Source organism: Natrix helvetica, assembly GCF_964273705.1.
Source record: "Natrix helvetica genome assembly, chromosome: 3".
In the NCBI taxonomy this organism is placed as follows: domain Eukaryota; kingdom Metazoa; phylum Chordata; class Lepidosauria; order Squamata; family Natricidae; genus Natrix; species Natrix helvetica.
The window spans coordinates 38,278,070-38,297,796 of NC_138549.1; the positions used below are offsets into that span (position 1 = coordinate 38,278,070).

The 19,727-nt window shown below is 39.5% G+C and overlaps 1 protein-coding gene across 1 annotated transcript in view; it reads left to right on the forward strand.

Moving 5' to 3' along the window:
• Window positions 1–14,960, forward strand: part of GABRA5 (gamma-aminobutyric acid type A receptor subunit alpha5) — a 98,756-nt gene extending 83,796 nt beyond the window's left edge. The window contains exons 7-10 of the mRNA XM_081949521.1: window positions 2,314–2,457; window positions 8,368–8,520; window positions 11,106–11,317; window positions 12,303–14,960. Coding sequence (XP_081805647.1) covers window positions 2,314–2,457; window positions 8,368–8,520; window positions 11,106–11,317; window positions 12,303–12,602 — 809 coding nt within the window. The 3' untranslated portion in view covers window positions 12,603–14,960. The remainder of the gene's footprint in view (window positions 1–2,313; window positions 2,458–8,367; window positions 8,521–11,105; window positions 11,318–12,302) is intronic.
• Window positions 14,961–19,727: the final 4,767 nt, after the last annotated feature.

A 19,727-nucleotide genomic window follows, 5' to 3' on the forward strand; every position in this document is an offset into this window, starting at 1 on the left:
GCTGGAAAAGCCAACTTTTTAGGGCGCGTCAGAAGGACCAGAGGTCAGGGATTATGCAAAGCTCCAGGGGCAGCTCATTCCAGAGGGAAGGCGCTCCCACAGAGAAGGCTCTCCCCCTGGGGGTCGCCAGCCGACACTGTCTGGCCGACGGCACCCTGAGGAGGCCAACCTGTGGAATCGCACTGGACGGTGGGAGGCTACTGGTGGCAGTAGGTGGTCTCGCAGGTACCCAATACTGCATTTCTATTCTACCCAATAGAAATACAGCTTTCTATTGTCATTGACTTAAAATATCTATTTCAGGGTTGTTTACATGGGTATTAATTTTCACGTGTTACCTATTTTTTATACTTTAATGTTGCTAAAGTTCTGTGCAACTTTAGAGATATTTTAACTTTTCTAAATTTGCTGCTGTAATGGGTTCTTTTGGGGGAATGACAACGATCATAAATAAGGAGAATCTCTTTTCCCCCCTCCTGTGTTGCACAAGGAGCTCATTATACAAAAATAACCATTCTACTATAAATAAAACCAATGATAAATCCATTTATTTCTGAATTTCATCATCATAACTCTTACTGTGTGCTTATAGGTGTAATTTTTATGTTATGTATTTAACTTTAAGGATTATTAGCTACAATTTGTATGATTTTGTATTAACTCCTTTCCTTTCCTTCCCATTTCTTGTGTTGTTTAGCCTTGAGTAAATTACCGGCTACTTTCTCAACTCTAGATGGTGGGAAAACTTTGCAGCCTGAGTTCAAGCCACCTACCACGTATTTGGTTGATTTTGTGTCAGGCTGGCTAGAGTTTTTAGGCTTTACAGCCAAACATTGGATGCTGCTATCCTGAACAGCTGGAGGGGATTTAACATCTCCCAGATGTTCATTGTTGGCTCTTCTGGAGAAGATGTCATGGTTTCCAAGCTCTGCCACTCCTTTTAGTTTTCCTCTTTTGAGCATCTGAAGCTGCCCCTACTTTTTCCAGACTTAAAGACGCCCCCGCCTCCTAACCCTGCACAAAAGTTTGTTTGTGTTGGCCTTTCCTATTGCCTCTTTTCACAACCGCAGCTTTCTCTTTTCCTTTTGTCCATGCCATGAATGTATATTGTCTGTTGTGGACAATACACAGACTGCATCTAGGTGCAGAAAGTACCTTTCCCTTATAGCAGGAGCACAGGAGTGCTCCAACAATTCAGCCTCAAAATCCAGGTGAAAAGAAAGGAAGAAAGATTCTGGCAGATCACTATAAAGCTCTGCTTCCACAGTTAGTAATGTAAGCCTGGGTTAATACTAATATTTTGCTTTTTCCTGTCATTTACATTGCATAATTTGTGATCAGCCACATTTAGACAAATCTGGTCCACAATCTGGATTTTATGATGCTTGATAATGCTTCTCATTTGGTAATACCAGGCAGGTGCCAACCCAAGACATTCAGAGAGCTAATGGACTAAGCAAACTGAACTGGTGCTGTTGCAGGCAAGTTTGTGGTAGTTACTGGTAAAAGAGACAAGCATCAACCATAGGACTATCTTTGTTTACCATCTTGTATTCATGCTTTGATGTGCACATAATGCTGCAATAGTGAGAAACTCTCTTTAGAAAGCTTGTATATATGTGTAATATGGCAAAGAGGGAAGCCACCCCAACCTGCACAATCTATGCAGACGCAACATCTGTTCATTTAATTACATATTAATTATTTCTACTTTTGCTCTGAAATAATCCCCACCCTTTGTCTGTGTGTGTGTGCATAGATCATTATTCCAACTTGTTCTGTACATGCAGAGTGGGATAATACAAAAATGGAAATGTATCTGCTTTTTGTAATATTCAGAAGCTGTCCCTTGACTTTGGGTTAATGAATGAATCTGTGGTCATACTATTTCTCAGTTTCTGATTTCCATCTATAAAATATCAGAGTAATTGAATCTCGCATAACAAATGGGGGAATATAATTCTTGTGGATATTGAGGCTTAAGGCAGATTATAAATTTGTAAGACAGAAATTCTTTCTGTGCTTTTGTTAATAATCAAAGCTTCATTTCCAGGAAAAGGGAGTGAACATAGGCCAAGTACTTTGAAAGCTCTTCTTTGTGTTTCTTGTTAAAACAAGAACTATTTTTAGTTGAAGTGAACATTCTATTATTTTATGTAAATTTGCATATCCAGGAACTGAATCTTAATCATGATATGAGAATTTGAAACTGAACCTTGGCAGGCATTAAGCTTGACTTTTCAGGTAAAAGTACGGTGTATGAATATTAATGTTCAAACATCACTTGTCGATTTTTTCTTTATTTTAACCCAGACGCTTATCCCAATTCAGAAGTGGTCTACGTGTGGACTAATACCTCAGCAAATTCGGTGGTAGTAGCAGAAGATGGTTCTAGGCTTAACCAATATCACCTAATGGGACAAAGTGTAGATTCTGAAAACATCAGTACCAGTACAGGTAACAAAAGCGTCCTTTGAATTGCAGTATTCAGTAAGGAAAGTCTATGGTTCATGCTGATAGGATGGTGTTTTTTCTTCAAAATAAGTCATCTTGGTTGGTTTGCCCTTTGGTGTCCCTTTCTCTATGCCGAATTTCAATCTTCCTCAGTATTTTCATACATGTTTTGATTGTTACTTGTGCATGGCCTGTTTCATTCTTACAATGCAATGCAATGCAATGCAATGCAATGCAATGCAATGCAATGCAATGCAATAATACAATACAATACAATACAATACAATACAATACAATACAATAGCAGAGTTGGAAGGGACCTTGGAGGTCTTCTAGTCCAACCCCCTGCCTAGGCAGGAAACCCTATACCGTTTCAGACAAATGGCTATCCAACATCTTCTTAAAGGGGCATTCACAACTTCTGGAGGCAAGCTGTTCCACTGATTAATTGTTCTAACTGTCAGGAAATTTCTCCTCAGTTCTAAGTTGCTTCTCTCCTTGATTAGTTTCCACCCATTGCTTCTTGTTCTACCCTCAGGTTCTACCCATTGCTTCTTGTTCTACCCACCTGAACACACCACATCCATGTATCTTTTTTATCCTATTGATAAAACTATCTCAAGCCAGTAAGGAAATAATAAAACAGACAACATTTTTTTAAAAAACCTTTTCTCAGTAAAATCAATAAACTATAAATAAAACAAAACCACAGATTCTACCATAGTCATTCATTTATAAATGCCAAGTAAAAAGGCATTGAGTTGCCTGGAATCTTTAGACTAAGTACAATGCAAGTAGATATAAATAAAGTAGATATTTTACCACTCGTAAAACTTCATCATGAAAAGTCAGTCAATTTGGCATTTGATGCAAAGAACCCATCTTACATCATCACTTAATGCAATTTCCTTTCCATTCGGTTCCATCCTCAGATTACAGCAGATTAATATAGCGAGAAGCATTTTTTCAGGCAGTCGGTTTTAATTGTTTAGGGCTCTCTAGATAAGCAACAGAAGCAATACTTCACCATTCACACTTTATCAGTCATAACTGAATTGCTGAAAGATACCACTGAACCGTATTGTGATAGGAACGGTAATATAGAACTATTTGTGGTATTTGACTTTGAGGACGGCTTATTCTTCTGTACAAATTACTATGGAGTGCTGTTCAGGAGATAATCATATATATCCTTTACCCACCCAGTGTAAAATCAGATTGTGATTCAAATTTCAATAAACCATGATAAAATTCACATGATATAGGTTGGATGTTTTCTCTGTAATAATGTTGCACCATGTAACATTCCCTCGTCATTGTGGTCTGATTTTCAACTTATTCTTGTATTGAAATAAATTAAAAAAGGAGATGCTACATGCTGATTGCATGTTTTGAGATGCACAACATTAGGGCGTGTAGTACTTTGGATGCAATTCAAAATTTGAATGCATCATGAAAATAAGCCTTTAAAGCAGTTTCATCTTGCCTAGGATATATGGTTGCCCTTGAGAATTGCTGTGTGATGCTGGAGAGAAAAATTGGGATGGTTTTAAAGGGATGAGAATGGATATATCACCACAAGCTCCTTGCTGGGTTTTGGGAATTGGATCTGAAGTGCTGCACAGCCCTGATAGAAGTTGTCATTTAATTAGTACATGCTAAAATGATTTATGCTTGACAATGTACCCAAAGGTAGCTATAGATAGGATGGTTAATTGGAAGTTTAAAAAAAGGTTTTATTATACTTAATCAATAGAATTGTGCCTAGATGTAAGAAAACTTAAGGCCATTTAGTATAAAAGTACAACAAACAATTCTCAGCTACCTGTTAAACTTGACACAATTTTATAAATGGATTGTTGGTTAAATAGCACATTCATCAGATGCAGTATTCCTTTGCTTCCAAAAAGCTCTGCCTCTTATATTCTGCTAAAGAACATTTCTTTCTGCTGGATAAAACAGATGTAGCAGACAAACTATCCGAGCTTGAAAAGAAGCACTAGGAACGGAGAGCTCCTTTGCAGTTACTTAAACTGCTACGTCTTTTGCTAGCTTATTTTCCCACAGGAGCCAAGCCAGCATCTATGGATTGATTTCTTCCCCCATATTCAACAATGTGTTCAATAAAAACTTTGGGGCAAAGGAGAAGGGAAATGTGGCAGCTGTGATCCTGCTCCATAGTATGTCTAGATACCATGTGTGGGGAAAGGGATGCTCGGATTCACATTTCTGTACCTGGAAGAAAATATGCTGAACATGGCAGCACTACAGGCCTAAAGAGCTTGCATGCCAATCTAGCCATCCACATGAGAATTTCAAGGCAATTGTTTCTTGTTGTCTCTGGAGAAGCGTGCACGAAAAAGGACAGGTGATAAAGAGGTGTAGGACTTGATTTATGCTCCCCCTGCTTCTAAGAATGAAGTAGAAATTGAGGATCGTGGTAATTAAAGACAAAAGACCCTGCCTGAGAGCTTGGAATCAGGTAGCTCCATGCTACGTTTTCCTCTGTAGGTTTTGAAGGAATGCCAATAAATTGATGGAGCAACCCAAGAAAACACTGGGTTTATTTGCTATTCGTGGCCCAGACTCCCATAGCCTGCCAGCAGGGTCCTCTGCTAATTTGAGACTTAGGGAAGAAAGAGGTCAGTTGCCTGTTACTCTGTAGTAGATATTTAAGTGATTTGTAATAGACCCAGAGGCATGCATGTACACACACATACACACACACACACGCATGCCCTAGAGTCTGAAAAGATTAAAGAATAGCAGTGCTTAAAGTCTTGCCTGTTCAATCAGTAAATGAACAAACTGTTCCCAAAATGACAGCCTCCTGAGAACTCAGCCAGTTTTTTCAGAAAGTCAACACAATCTCAAAAGTGCAAAAATAAAGAGAAAGGAGCAGCATTGCGAGTGCAAATTATCACAATGATCTCAACATAATCTGATTAAGGAGCACAATATCTCCCTTCTCCTGTATTCTGCAGAGCGCACTGAAAACTATAGCATTTAATTTTCTTTTAGGAATGGTAGTGAGAAGGAGAGAAAGACACAATTTGAGATCACTCCAAGACCACAAGATCTCACAGGAGGGCGGGGATGGGAAAGGAAACATTGACCAGCAAAATAAGTTCATCATAAAAGATTTCTTACCAGTTCACCATTATAGCAGCATTATTCTCTGCAATGAATGGCAGCTCCCCTTTTACTTTCACAGTCACCAAGAAAAAAGTCCAGAAGGTTTCCTGAAGCATCTCCTAGATCTGTGTGGAGAAGCTTTCTAAGAGCAAAATGTCCACAGGGAATCTGCCAGGCTGCCAGGCACTCATCCAGTTCTTAGCAGTGCTTACCAAGGCTTCTGGCTGACGCTATACTAAGGACCGAAACAGATTCTGAGGACAATCCACAATCAGAGCTTTATCCAGGAATTACCTTTCACAGAAATTTCCTTAAGAGTGGCAGGTGCTGAACATCAAATATTTTTAATAGCTTCCTCCCCCCCCACCTCCTATTTCACTTTGCAATTGTCCCAGGTTACCTCTGATCAGGTTGAGCTCTCAATAAAGCATGGGTCAGAAATAGCAGGACACAGATTGTAACCAAGGATTAACAAAATACAGAAATCCGATTTCACACAGGGAAAGCATTAGTCAACTAAGGATTTTCTGGTCTTTAGCAAGCTTTTGGGATGCCTGTAATCAGGATTTCTAAGATGTTATTTCCTTATCTGAAGCTGAGAATATAAAAATAACATACAGGTCCATGTGTTATTTTTGTTACAATTTCTTAGTTAGACAAAACCATATATGTGTGTATGTGTGTATATATATATTACATTGAATCAAATCAATTTTATTGTAGTCACAGACCTGTACAAAATCCTAAAAAAGAAAAAAAGAAAAGGCAAGGACACATTTCTCATTTTATTTTCACTTTGCTTCCCACATTCAACTCCTACAACTCCTACCTTAGTCCAACTAGAGAGAACCATCTCTGGATGCAGGCTTCCCCTTGCCTGAGGTTGTGAATTGAAAACCTTGCTTGAGGTTATGAATTAAAGTCAAATCAGTTTGCCCCATGAAGCTTTTAATGCAATATCCAATGGTCCAGCTGAGAAAGATGCTCTACTATATCTGGACCCTTTTTGTTTGAGGCGATCAGATGCTTTAAGAAAGAAAAACAAAAGTGATTCAGCCTATCTCAGAATGGATTAACATTCCTGGGTCTTCTTGCTTATTTTTGAGCCATGTTGTTACAACAGAGGAATGATTTTGCAAAATGATGAGTTATAGAGGAGTTTTAGATTATTATTCCTGTAATAATTAAATCAGGTCGGCTGGGGCAAATATTTGTAGTATAAAATATTAGGATCATAAGTTTATAAAATATTGGGATCATAAGTTTTTAGATTTAGTTGCTTTGTATCACAGAAGTATTGATACAAAAACAGGAAAATCCACATTACACTACTTAACTTTTCCTAATCATCTTCCTACAAACGATTTTCTATAAACTACACTTTTTAAAAACAGAACTATTCCAGTTCTTTATTTTAATTTGTGTTAAGCATGTTTTGTATGAATTTCCCCCCATTTTAATGTATGTTTTTCTTAAATATATATTTCTTTGTGATTTTTTAAAGTTGCCAATCCCTGCCAAGACACATGTTCTGTGAGATACTTTTTTTATCTTACTAAAATTTGAATGTGTGCTTCTCATCAGTTTATTTTCTTTTTTACATTTTTTATATTTTTACAGATTTTAGTTTTGAAAGACACAACTAAGGCAGAAGCCAAATCTGAAGTCCGTTGTCTTATTTATACAGTATTTATACAGTGAATACATAGAGAGGCACAATAGTTTTTGAAAAAAAAATTATCAGGTTCCACTTTCTCCAGCAACCAAAACCAATAGCCGCCATGGAGGAACAGAATCTCACAGCTGACTGGGAAGGGGTGATTGAAGCCCAAGAGATAGCTGATCCGCCAAAGATTTCTCTTGTGCGCAAAAGAATATTTACACAAGAGATTTTTTTTCTCATTTTCTTTCCTCCTGCATTGCATGGCATTCTTTTAAAATATTTGCCCAGTTTTAGTAAAGCATTGCATTTCCTTGCCTCTGTTAGATGTGGAGAAAAAAAAGTGGGATTAATCTGGTCTTCCAGAACTTGCACAAGAGAGCAAGTTTCTAAACAGTTAGCTTCCTTTAGCACCAGTTCACAATAGCTGCCTGCATTCCATGCGGCTATACAATTATAAGAGAAAGAGCCTTTCCCTGGAATCGTCACGTTTCTCAAATGGGTGCCCTTGAAATGATTTCTTTGGGCAGTACCTCTACAGGGAGTCTCAACATGTAGTGCCACTAACACAATGATCTTCTGCCCCATGCAGAGAGACCCTGGCAGCGCTGATTGGCTTGCTGCTAGGAATGTGCTCCGGTGGTGTAAAGACTCTCCATGAGCTGTGTTGTCTTCCATCATAAAGAATCCGTATGGTATCTTCATGTAATGAAGAAGCTCTTTCCCGCAGCCTCAGCAGTGGACTGTAACATGCAGGCTGGCAAAGGCTACAGAAGTCAGTGTTCTCTTTGACAAATGTACAAGTAGCAAGTCAGAGCCGCTGCTCTGGATTATTTATGAAGCTTGGAGGTCTGTGATCTCAAGGCTTAGCAATAAAACCAGGGATGGAGGTTTACCTTTTGGGAGAAGGAAAACGGATCTTGTGAATCAATCTCCAGTCCCCAGCAATTTGCTAGCATGCAGCTTAGTGGCTGATGTTTAGCATCCTCAAATCAACATTCTATCTGGGGTATTCTAGGACTGCTGAAGTGTCTTGTGGAATAGCTTCTTAAATGGAAGGAGTTAATAATTCTGGTTTTCTTATTTGCTAAAATGCCTCTTTATTTTCTCCTACCTAGGGGAATACACTATAATGAGGGCGCATTTTCATCTGAAAAGGAAGATTGGTTATTTTGTCATCCAGACTTACCTTCCCTGCATTATGACAGTCATCTTATCACAAGTATCATTTTGGTTAAACAGAGAATCTGTCCCTGCTCGCACGGTCTTTGGTAAGTACTCTCCTTCATCCTTAAAATATCCTTTATTCTGGGATTTCCAAACCTAATTTCCTTTGCAACAGAATGCAGGGGGAATCTCTGAAGAAAGCAGCAATGCTTAATTCCTCCTGACATGAAATTCCCCCTGCCTCTGTAGTCAATCCAAACACTTTATCACTTCTTTCTTCTTCCCCCGCCAAGGAAGATACAAAATGAAAAGTAACTCTAGATACTGTGAATCAATTCTTGTCCAGTACCCGCTTTTCTTTTCCTCCATAGAAAAGTTGAAGCCTAGAACAACGTAGGTGTCACAGAATAGAATAGAATTGAGGGTTACTAGAGATCCATTAGAAGTATCATGTATATCAATTACTTTGTGGTCGGATGATGGTTACTTGAGAAACCTAGCTACCAGTAAGACCAAATTCCAGGTATTCAATTTAACAACCAGAACTGTCAGCCAGATGGCAGATAGGAAACACAACCAGATGAGTTAATTATTCCATGTTACCCTGAAAATAAGACAGGGTTTTATTTTCTTTTGATCCCCCAAAATAAATGCCTGGCCTTATTTCCAGGGAGGTCTTATTATTTTTGAGGTGTAGGAGGTGACAAGCGTAGTCACCTCATGGCTGCTGCTGTGTTGCAATATTTTGGGGGAGGGATTATTTTAGCGCATGTGCTCAAAAGCCCAATTGGGTTTATTTTCCGGGGAGGTCTTATTTTCACAGAAACAGGGTACTTTATTATAAGGCTACCTTAACTGAATCTTGTATTCCTCTCCCATTTCCTTACATCCAAGAAATTAGGTAGGGTCTCTTCTGAGTCTCTCCTCCTCCCACCCCACTATCCAGCTGAGGTCTATATTGTCTCTTATTTGACTGTGTGTGTCTCTGGGCCCACTCACCCAAGGTCATTCCCACATACCATTACAGAAGTAATAATGCAACATTCAGTTATGCAAGGTAACCTCCTCTCCTTCTCTGTAGTCTCTTTTGTCCAGTTAACTGTCTACAGATCACCTGGGTAAGTCTTTTCCAAGTAAGTGCTCTCCAGTTGTATTGGAGCATATAGAAGAATTTCCAGCTTCTTTTTCCCATGTGACTGTACCTATTTAGATACAGTACAATGCCCCTGCTTGGATACTTTAGGCAAGCCATCTAATCCTTCCTGGAGATAAGTTAGTATATAATTGCAAGCATTCTGTCTACCCTTCAGGATACAACAGACTAACAAACAGATAGTGTGCACACCTAAAGCTATTATTATTACAGTATAGTAATAGTAGAGTAACAGAAACTTGCAAGTCTGCATATGCTTCTCTCCTCCTTTGCTTTATCTTCATGTTTATTAGGCAGGGGTCTGTCTGAGGAGATTTCTCAAATTAGTTCTTGGAATTGACTTAAATCAACCTTGTCTGTTTGTTCTGTTAGTAGTGGATCTTTTCACTGTCCTTAAGGGTTATTCCCTATGCCAGGGATGTCAAACTCAATTTCACTGAGGGCTGTATCAGGGCTGTGTTTAACCTTGGGGTGCTGGGTTAGTGTGGCCAGGGTGGGTGTGGTCAGCTCAACGTCATCATGTTGGGGGTGCCTGTAATGGCCCGAGTGCCCTGCCAGTGAAAACAGGCTCGCGAGCTCCGTTTTGGATGCGCAGCCTCCTGCAACCCTCTGTCAGCAAAAACAGGGCTTGGGAGAGCGGCCTGTGGCCCTCACAAAATCCATTTTGGCTGCAATGACCTCCTGCAACCCTCTGCTGGTGAAAATGGATTTGGAAGTGCCACTTGTAGCCTTTGCAAGCTCTGTTTTTAGCTGTGATGGCCTCCTGCACACAGCCCTCCCAAGCTCCATTTTTGCTGGCTGAGGCACTGCGGGCTGGTTCTTTGCTGTTTCCAGGGCAGTGCCGCAGGCCAGATCTAAGCACCCCAGGGGCCAGATCTGGCCCCTGGGCCTTGAGTTTGACACCCCTATGCCATCTACATATTCACTTTGGAAGTGACCCATCTGAAAAAGTTTTACATATTACACATTTTAGGTAACAGTGAAGCATGGTGGTTTAGTGGCTTAATGATACTGGAGATGGTCCTTACTCTAGTGGTTCAAGTCCTAGCACTTGTGGTGGGGGGTGAGCCCCCATTACTCGCCCCAGCTTCTGCCCACCTAGCAATCTGAAACAATGTTCTATGTGAGTAGGTTACCACTTCAGTGGGAAGAGAAGCCAGCGCTTCATGCAGGCAGTTAGAATCCCACTGGCGCTGGATACTCCCAGTTGTGATTCCCATTTGTGAGGTGGCTTCGGTGGAGGGAGAAGCTCCTGGATAACACTGCAGGAAAGATGCTTGTCTTTCTTTCTTGTGCAGAGTGTGGTGCACTTTGGAAAGCATGTGAGTGTGAACCAAACTGGGCTAGCTATTAGTTAGGCAGCCAAACTACTACTCTGTATTAGCATTATAGTCTCCTTTTAACTTTAACTTTTATTTGATTTCTAGACCTGACATGTAACATCGCCATATGCTATATAAACGATAAATACATCCATTTTAGGTAACTGATATCTTTTTCTTTCTTTCTCTCTCTCTTTCTCTCTCTCTCTTAAAGGTGTGACTACAGTTCTTACAATGACGACCTTAAGCATCAGTGCCCGTAACTCTCTACCCAAAGTGGCTTATGCTACTGCGATGGATTGGTTTATTGCTGTATGCTATGCCTTTGTCTTTTCTGCCCTGATTGAATTTGCCACGGTCAACTATTTTACCAAAAGAAGCTGGGCCTGGGATGGCAAAAAAGCTTTGGAGGCTGCAAAAAAGAAGGTGGCTATTACAACTCCTTGAAGAAGTAAATTAATAAATATAAAGGGGGAGGGTGTCACAAATATTCTAGATTTCCTGTTGGATTTTTTTTCTCTATAACCTGTTAGGATATTTACATTCTTCTACTGCCCCTTTCTTGATTATGAGTTGTCCTCATTATTATATAATACAATTAATTGACTGAACATATCTGTTACATTTAATGCTTCCATAATTCTTTGGCCAGCCACTAGTGACAGATGTATATTTACCTATATACTATAAACCATGAGAAGTAAAGAGTCAAAAGAAAACAGGCCGTACAGTTGCAAGAAAAGTCCATAAAGGATTTTATGGGAGGCACAAACAATCCTGGGGAAAGAAAGAACAGGAAGACAAAAGAAAGGGAAAAATAAAGTTAGGGAAATAATATAAATAAAAGCATTCATATGTTCTTAGACTTTGTTCCATAGGGAGTTGAGTACTAAGAGACTCAACCCTAATGTTTAATAAGAGCAATGGAAGCTGAAGTAGCAATAACAAGTGGTCTGAAAGAAGATTCCATGCTTAATGGATGATAAGAAGAAACTTTCTTTATTCTTTATTCTTTCTGGATTTAAATGTTAAGATAAATATTTTACCCTCCATCCTGATAAACCATTCTCAAAAAGAATTTAACCATGTATTAAGAACCTCCTTTAGATGTAACTGTAGAATGGTGATGTTTCTGTCACTTCTCCTCCATGTAAAAACGATGTCTTTATGAAGCCATTCTTAAAGGCTGTGACACATCATGCTTGCAGAATGGGAAAACACTTACCCGTTTAATAAACTAGGATGCTGTAAATCACAATGATAACAATCTAGTGAATATTCTATTATACATAGTATAACCAGAGATTGTAGGGACTCTGTATAAAATGCATTTTAATGACCCAAGCATCTCTTTTTATTTTAAAAAAATACAGTATTCCAATGTTATTGCTGTTGTGTATGTGTGTTTCAGAAAAAAGAACGTGAATTAATGGCAAACAAAGCCATAAACAGCTATGCTGCTGGGAAGATGACGCCCACATTAAACATACCAAAGGACTCCACCCCTTCAGTCATCTCCAACTCTGTTTCTTCTCCAGCCGTGCCCATCGAGAAACCGGCTGAAAACAAAAAGACGTATAACAGCATCAGTAAGATTGACAAAATGTCCCGAATAGTTTTCCCCGTCTTGTTTGGAACATTCAATTTAGTTTATTGGGCCACATATTTGAACAGGGAACCTGTTATTAAAGGTGCTGCTTCTCCAAAATAAACGGAAGGACTTCCAGATTCAAGTGTTAGCCATACTTGCAAAAACAAATGCTACCGAGGAGAATTTGAGGTTCCAAAAGATTTTTGACCTTTGGGCAATATTCTTCAGGAAGTTTTTGCATGTTTAACAATATGTACAAAATTATTCTTGCCTTGATTATTTCTACATGTAACCTCAGATGTTTGTGACAATTACATAAATGGCAGCAGACACTAATCTTTTTAGGACAACAGAAGACTTGGACCATAGTTTCTATGCTGCTGGGTATCCTGCATTGATAGTTTACAAATGAAATAGGGTATATTTTTTAAACTGTTTGGGCATATAACATATCTGCCATTTTTTTATATTTCGAATGTACATTCATGCACATAGTGGGACTGTGAACTTTGCAACCTGCAGAGGTATTCTTACAAGCTGTTCCAGAGTTTGTCCATGCTGGAGCACTCTAGCTCATAGTCATGCTGAATGCACATGAAGTGGATTAACAGCAGCACCTCTTAAGAGCACATGCCCAAAAGAAACGTTTGGCAGACCACGGAAATCTACACTCCTCCCCTGATAACTTGGATGTGCAGAACAAACACAACTGCTCTAGTGTCCCAGGCACAGATTTTTTTTTGCCTTTGAATGCAGCATATTTTTTTTATGAAGGCCATCTATACCTTGAAATACAAATATCTGAAACCGGGACTAATTTTCCAACCTATTATCTGTCCTCAGCTTTGATACGTGGTAGCAGTGCTCGGTGTGTCAAACTGTCTAACACTTAATGCTGATGAGAACTGCTAAATATTACTGGTGCCCATGACATGCATAGCATAGGGGACCCTGAACCCTGTGATGGCTGCTGTGGGTAAGACTTTTCTAGATAATGTCATAGAATGCATAATATTCAGCAGTGTACAGGAACTGGCCCTTCCTTTCTTAGCATTTGTAACACTTGTGTGCAGGTTTTGTTGAACCAGGTGTAAGCGCTTTGTGTCAGTATATCGGCCACATTCTCTTGATTCCGGTCCATGACTTGGCATTTGAACTGAGTGACTTTATGCAAGTCAAGTGGCTCACTCCTTAGTGGCTTCATAGTCCCAGAAGGCTCAGGTAATTTCAGAACCTAGGACTCTGAAACAGTAGTGGCCTAAGTGCACTGTTGTGCCTGAAATGCAAGGTAAAGACACTGAAAGCTACTCTCCCACCTGCCCACCTGGACCGGTTAATTCAAGGGGTCAGCAACCCGCAGCTCTGGAGCCACATGTGGCTCTTACATCCCTCTGCTGTGGCTCCCTGCCGCTCAAAATATGTGTCACAACCGCCAATGTGCGACATCCGACAGCACACAATTTGTTGAGCTTTTCAACCCCCAGTAGGCCAACCGTGAATAAATCCAAGCAAAGAAAAGTTTCAGAAGAAAACAGAACCTTCAATTCAAATACATGTGCTCGTTTTGTGACAATAGTCAAGCATGGGAAGGGTTTGTGGCTCCCGGTGTTTTCTTTTCGGTGGGAAACGGGTCCAAATGGCTCTTTGGGTGTTTAAGGTTGCCAAGCCCTAGGTTAGTTCAAGCAAATTTCTTCACTTCTGTGATAAGGCCAGTTCTGGCAATAACACTGTGGTTGCCTTGCGCAGACCCCATTCTCGATTCACCCATTTCCACAATTCTTTCTTTGCCATTCTGAGAATTTTAACAACTGCCCCATGGCTACCCATTCTAGACCATCTCAGGTTTTACAATAAGCCACAACAGTGACCATAACAGGTTAGTCATCTGTAATTTAGCAGGTTTAGCTGCTTTATTTGACTATGAAATGCTTGCAATGAAATGGTATTATTTCCAATATACTTATGGTATTATTTATTTGGCCTGCCTTCCAATTGCTTCTCTTTTTTTCTGTTAATAGTCAAACTATAGCACCCTTCCAAAAGTGCAACATGCCACGTTCAGTATGAAAAATTAATATGAAACTGTCAATCCGTCCCATGACAATGAAAGGTTATTGCAATGATATTGCTTGCATTGTAGCAGGCCACAAGAACAGCCACTGCAGAATTCCAGTTGACTACTTAGAACTTTGGGTATGGCTAGTCTAGAGAAAAGAAGGATTGAAAGAATACTGGAATACTAGAATTTGAGGGGCTTCCACAAAGAAGAGGGGTGTCAGCTTACTTTCCAAAGCACCAGAAGGCAGGACAAGAAGCAATGGATGGAAAATAATCAAGGACAGAAGCATCTGGAATTAAGGAGATAACTCCTAACAGTGAGAACAATTAACCAGTGGAATAGCTTGCCTTCAGATGATGTTTGTCACTGGAGGCTTTTAAGAAGAGCCAGGATAGCCACTTGTCTGAAATGGTATATGGTCTGCTGCTTGATTTATTTATTTATTTTATTATTCATATTTATAGACCGCCCCCTCTCCCGGAAGGGACTCAGGGCGGTGTACAGTCACTAAAATACGTTATAAAATACATACAAAACAGTTAAATAATTAAATACGTAGGTGGAGGAGGTTGCAAGACTGTACATAGAATAATAAATATTAAATATAGTATATAGTATATTAAAAACTTTTTAAAACCCCAAACCCAATTAAAATGAATAAATCCCCGGGAGGTAAAACTAAGAAAGTGCCAGGCCAGCTGATTGAAATAGGTGAGTCTTTAACTTTTGCCGGAAGGAACGGAGGTCGGTGGTAGTTCGAATGTCAGGGGGTTCAAGGGGTTGGATGAGAAGATCTCCAAGGTCCCTTCCAATTCTATTCTGAGTTGAATCGAAACTTGCAGGTGTACTATGTTTTTAAAGTCTGGCACACGAAGGACAATTTGTTTATTTAATGTGGTATAATTCTCCTCATCCCAAATTATAAAGGAGTTTTAAAAAGGAATACAAAACAGCATGAATTAGAACAACGTTGAACCAGTTTACCAATTTACCAATCTACCAAAATTACCCAGAGTCTGAATCTTATTAGCACATAAGAACAAAATCATAGCTCATTAAAACCTTGACAGTTTCCAAAAGTTGGATTTTCCTGCATGAAGGATAAAAAATATGTGCTATACAAACTATAGTGTATCAGTTAGGATTGCCTAAATTGTTGGATCTCTGCATAGAGGTACACTAAAATGTAAAGCAAAAACTTAAAATTGTTTTACCCGGATAGTGTGTTGGAAATAAATCTTGCAGAGAGCAGATATATTGCCACCTTTAATGACAGTGTGAGGACAATTTGGTGTAGAGTTTAAGACACTACTTGGCTAGAAACCAAGAGGCTGTGAATTTAGTCTTGCCTTAGGCAAGAAGCTGATTGGTGACTGTGGACCAATCCCTATCTCTCATCCCTAAGAAACAGGCAATGGCAACCACTTCCACAATATTTCCAAGAAAACTGCAGGGACTTGTCAAAGGCAACTCAAAGGCACATAATGTGTGTGTCCCTGTGTGTGTGTGCACAAGCGCAAACACACAAAGACAACAGACTTCTTTACATAGACTTCGTCATAACAAAATGCGCATGAACCACATTTTTTGTTGCCTTTTACTGGATTTCAGTGACACTTGGCAGGGTGGGACATCTTTCATTGATGCCATTGTCTCAGGCTCTCAGTCATTGTGAGAACAGGCGTTTTGATATCCATGGAGCTGTTTTGAAATACACTTGCTAAGACTCTGTTCACTGATTACTTGAATTTTAAGGCCATTACCTACATACCCATTAGGAAAATGAGGAATTTTACCATTCAGGGAAATACAAACTTTGATTCAAATTTAAGCTGCTTCCTGGCTTCTCAATCATCACTGCTCCTAAACAGTCATATATTGCATGAGATTACATTTTAAAAGTAGACAAGAACAATACCCAGTTTAATTCTTCATTTTTATAAGAAAAACATCAACATTTTTAGAACATTTCCTTCTAGTGTTCAGACAAAATCATTCTACAATATTTCTACTATAATAAAGACAAAGAGATGAAGTTCCGTTTCAAAGCTGTTTCAATCAACTTCACCAGTATTTGGTTTGGTACCATGCCTTTTTGCATAACTTATATTTCCAATGTTGTTTGCTATGTTTGTGAATGATTAACATGCAGTCTTATGCATGTATACCTGGGATTAATTCCCACTGAGATCCATAGGACTTCTGAGAAAATGTGGAGATTACTTTGGAAAGCTGCAGTCCTATGTACACTGAGTTGGAAGAGAACACAACACAACATGTATTTTTGTGTAACTATGCCTAGTACGAGGCTGCGTATGTAATTTGAGTTTACTTCAATGGATTGTTTTTTCCCCCCCTGCATAGAGACATTGCTTCAGAAGCTTTTGTAATTTTATCTTACTGTTTAAATTAAAAAAAGAAAAGAAAAGAAAGAAAAAGAGTGTTTAATGTCATCTTTTCCCAAGTTTGTTTGTCAGGGGAACAAGTCGGACCTACCACAAATGTTGTAAAATAAAATATTCAGATCCGGTTTTCCATTTCTTTTCAGTAGTCCATTCATGGGAACTGAATACTCTTAATTCAGTTTGGAGGTCATTTCACTCCCTATGCAATTTGGAGGTCTTTCATTCCCTACCCCTAGTTTATTGTACTTAAGGAAGTTCTGGTAGTGTATTTCACCAAGCCTGTTGATATCACTTTGTGCTAGATAATGATGTTTTGGTTATCACGAGCAAACAGGTCCCACTTGTTCTTTGCTCTGCTTGCTCCATTCAGTTGCCCAGCCTCTATCCCGCAAGGGATTATAGGGTCGTTAAAATCATGATGATGATCACTTACATTTGATACCCCTAATATCCTAGTGCAATAGCTGAATTATCTGGCCAATAAAAGGACAGGAAGAAAGCAGTCTTCTGGATTTATTCACTTATTAACTTAGTTGAGATAGCCAAACACAATATAAGTAAAAATAAAAAAACGAAGTAGTCTGTCTCAAATTTCATTGCAATTCTACCTAATATAAGAAGTCAAAGGTTTAAAAAAAAGGTAAAGGCTTTCACTATCCAATCATGTCCGACTATGGTGCATTGCTCATCTCCATTTCCTAGCTGAGGGAGCCAGCATTGTCCAAAGACACTTCTGTAGTCATGTGGTCAGCATGACTATACACTGAGGTGTACACCTAACCCTAACCCATCCCATAAAAGTGGTACCTATTTATCTACTTGCATTTGCCTGCTTTCAAACTGCTTAGCTGGTAGCAACTGGAGAACGAATAGAAGCTCAGCCCATCATGCAGTATTCCAGTCTTGAACTGCCCATCCGGTTGACAGCCCAGCATCTTAACCCCTAGGCCACCATATCCCCTTAATAAAAATATAAAATAATAATTAATAAGCATTATTATTTTTATTGATTATAAAAGAAGTAGCACAAAACAGTGTCATGGTGGCCTAGAGGTGGAGCTCTCACCTCACAATCAGGAGGTTGTGAGTTTGATCCTAGGTGTTGGCAGATATTTCTCAGTGCAAAGCATAGGTGTCAGGAAGGGAGTCCAACCAATAATGTTCAGTTCTATTCTGTCACGCTGATTCCACCTAGATGCAAGGGATTACAGAGTCATTAAAAGAAGAAGAAAGAAGTAGAAACTATCAACTCAGCAGTAGCCTATTTACATCCCAAAGATCAACCTGCCAGCAAAAGGAGAAGAGGAAGAATTAACAAGACCTCCAGACTAAACATAACCAAAGACTGGGAGCAACATCTAGGAAAACTAGCATAGATTCCCATTAAACAGTTCCCTGAGAGTGCAGAAGATGAGACCAAAAAAATCTTAAGATCTTAAAAGTATCAGTTAATTTAAATAGAAAATACAGCCTTTGAATTATCCCGGCCTCCAGCTAGCTGAGATGTTATAGGTGCAAATTGGCAATTTATTCCAGTCAGTAAAATAAAGTTGGGCTAGTAACATTTCATTCTTAGTTGTGTAAATTACATTCTAGGCATCCATTAAAATCTGAACTACTGAATTAAGGGCTAAACAAGAGTTACCATACCTGACTTTAGTGCCTTCCAATACAGATGAAATCCTTATTCCCTGGCCTGTATCTACATTTTGTCCTCATCAGCATCGGACACTGATTTAGAATTAGAATACTTGCTTTGGATCTTACAACACTCAATGCCAAAATGTTGAACAGATTCACCAGCAGCTTCATATATATTTAAATAACATGAGAAGTGTTATCAATGCCTCTGAGGGTCGCCAGAGGCTAATGGTAATTGTGCAGAATGGGAGCCTCCCAGAACCAAGTGTCAAAATGTTCCTTTCAAGAAGGACCAAGCGATGCCACTAGGTCCGTGATGGCGAACCTATGGCATGCATGCCCGAAGTGGCACACAGAGCCATGTCGCCTGGCATGCGCAGCGCCACCCATTCCTCTTCTGGGTTTCTTGCACACATATGTGTGCGATGGTCAGCTGGCTTTCACATGTGCAGCAATGCCTAAAACTGGAAAAGCTGGTCTTCCAATTTCCGGCATGCGTATGTGTGCCGACTAGCTGATTGTTGCATGCACATGCATGCCAGAAACCAGAAGACCAGCTGGCCATTGTGCATGCGCACACTGGAAACCAGAGGTTCATTTCCCAGCACATGTATGCCCCCTGGGCAGCTCCTCTTCTGGATTGCGGTCCTGACGAGCGTGTGCAGTCCCTTTTTGGCACTTGGTGCACTAGGTCCTAACTCACTCTGGCATGGAAGTACTCACATCCTCCCATCTAGTTTCCAGCATAAAATGCCTACTCAGGGGAGAAAAATCTGACTGAATGATAGCTAGACCTGAATAAATTTAGATAATCCACATCCTTCAGATGTCAGGAACAGAAATAACTAAATTCTTCAGCATTTTGTGTGTCAATAGAAATTAGTGACTGGATCGAAGTGATCAAACATGTTTGGGAGTGGATTTCGTTAAGGAAAGCAAAAGTCAAATTAACAAGCAAGAAATCAAATCCACTAATTACTACTCGCACAGCCACATGGCTATTTTTAAAACCATTCATTAGCAAGAATGAAAGAATATTGAAGCTGTCTTAGTCATGGTCTTGATACAAAGTTTTCATTGCTGTTGAAAAACTAGTAGCATTCTCATAGGTGACCTCAGGACTTCAAATATTGTTTCAGT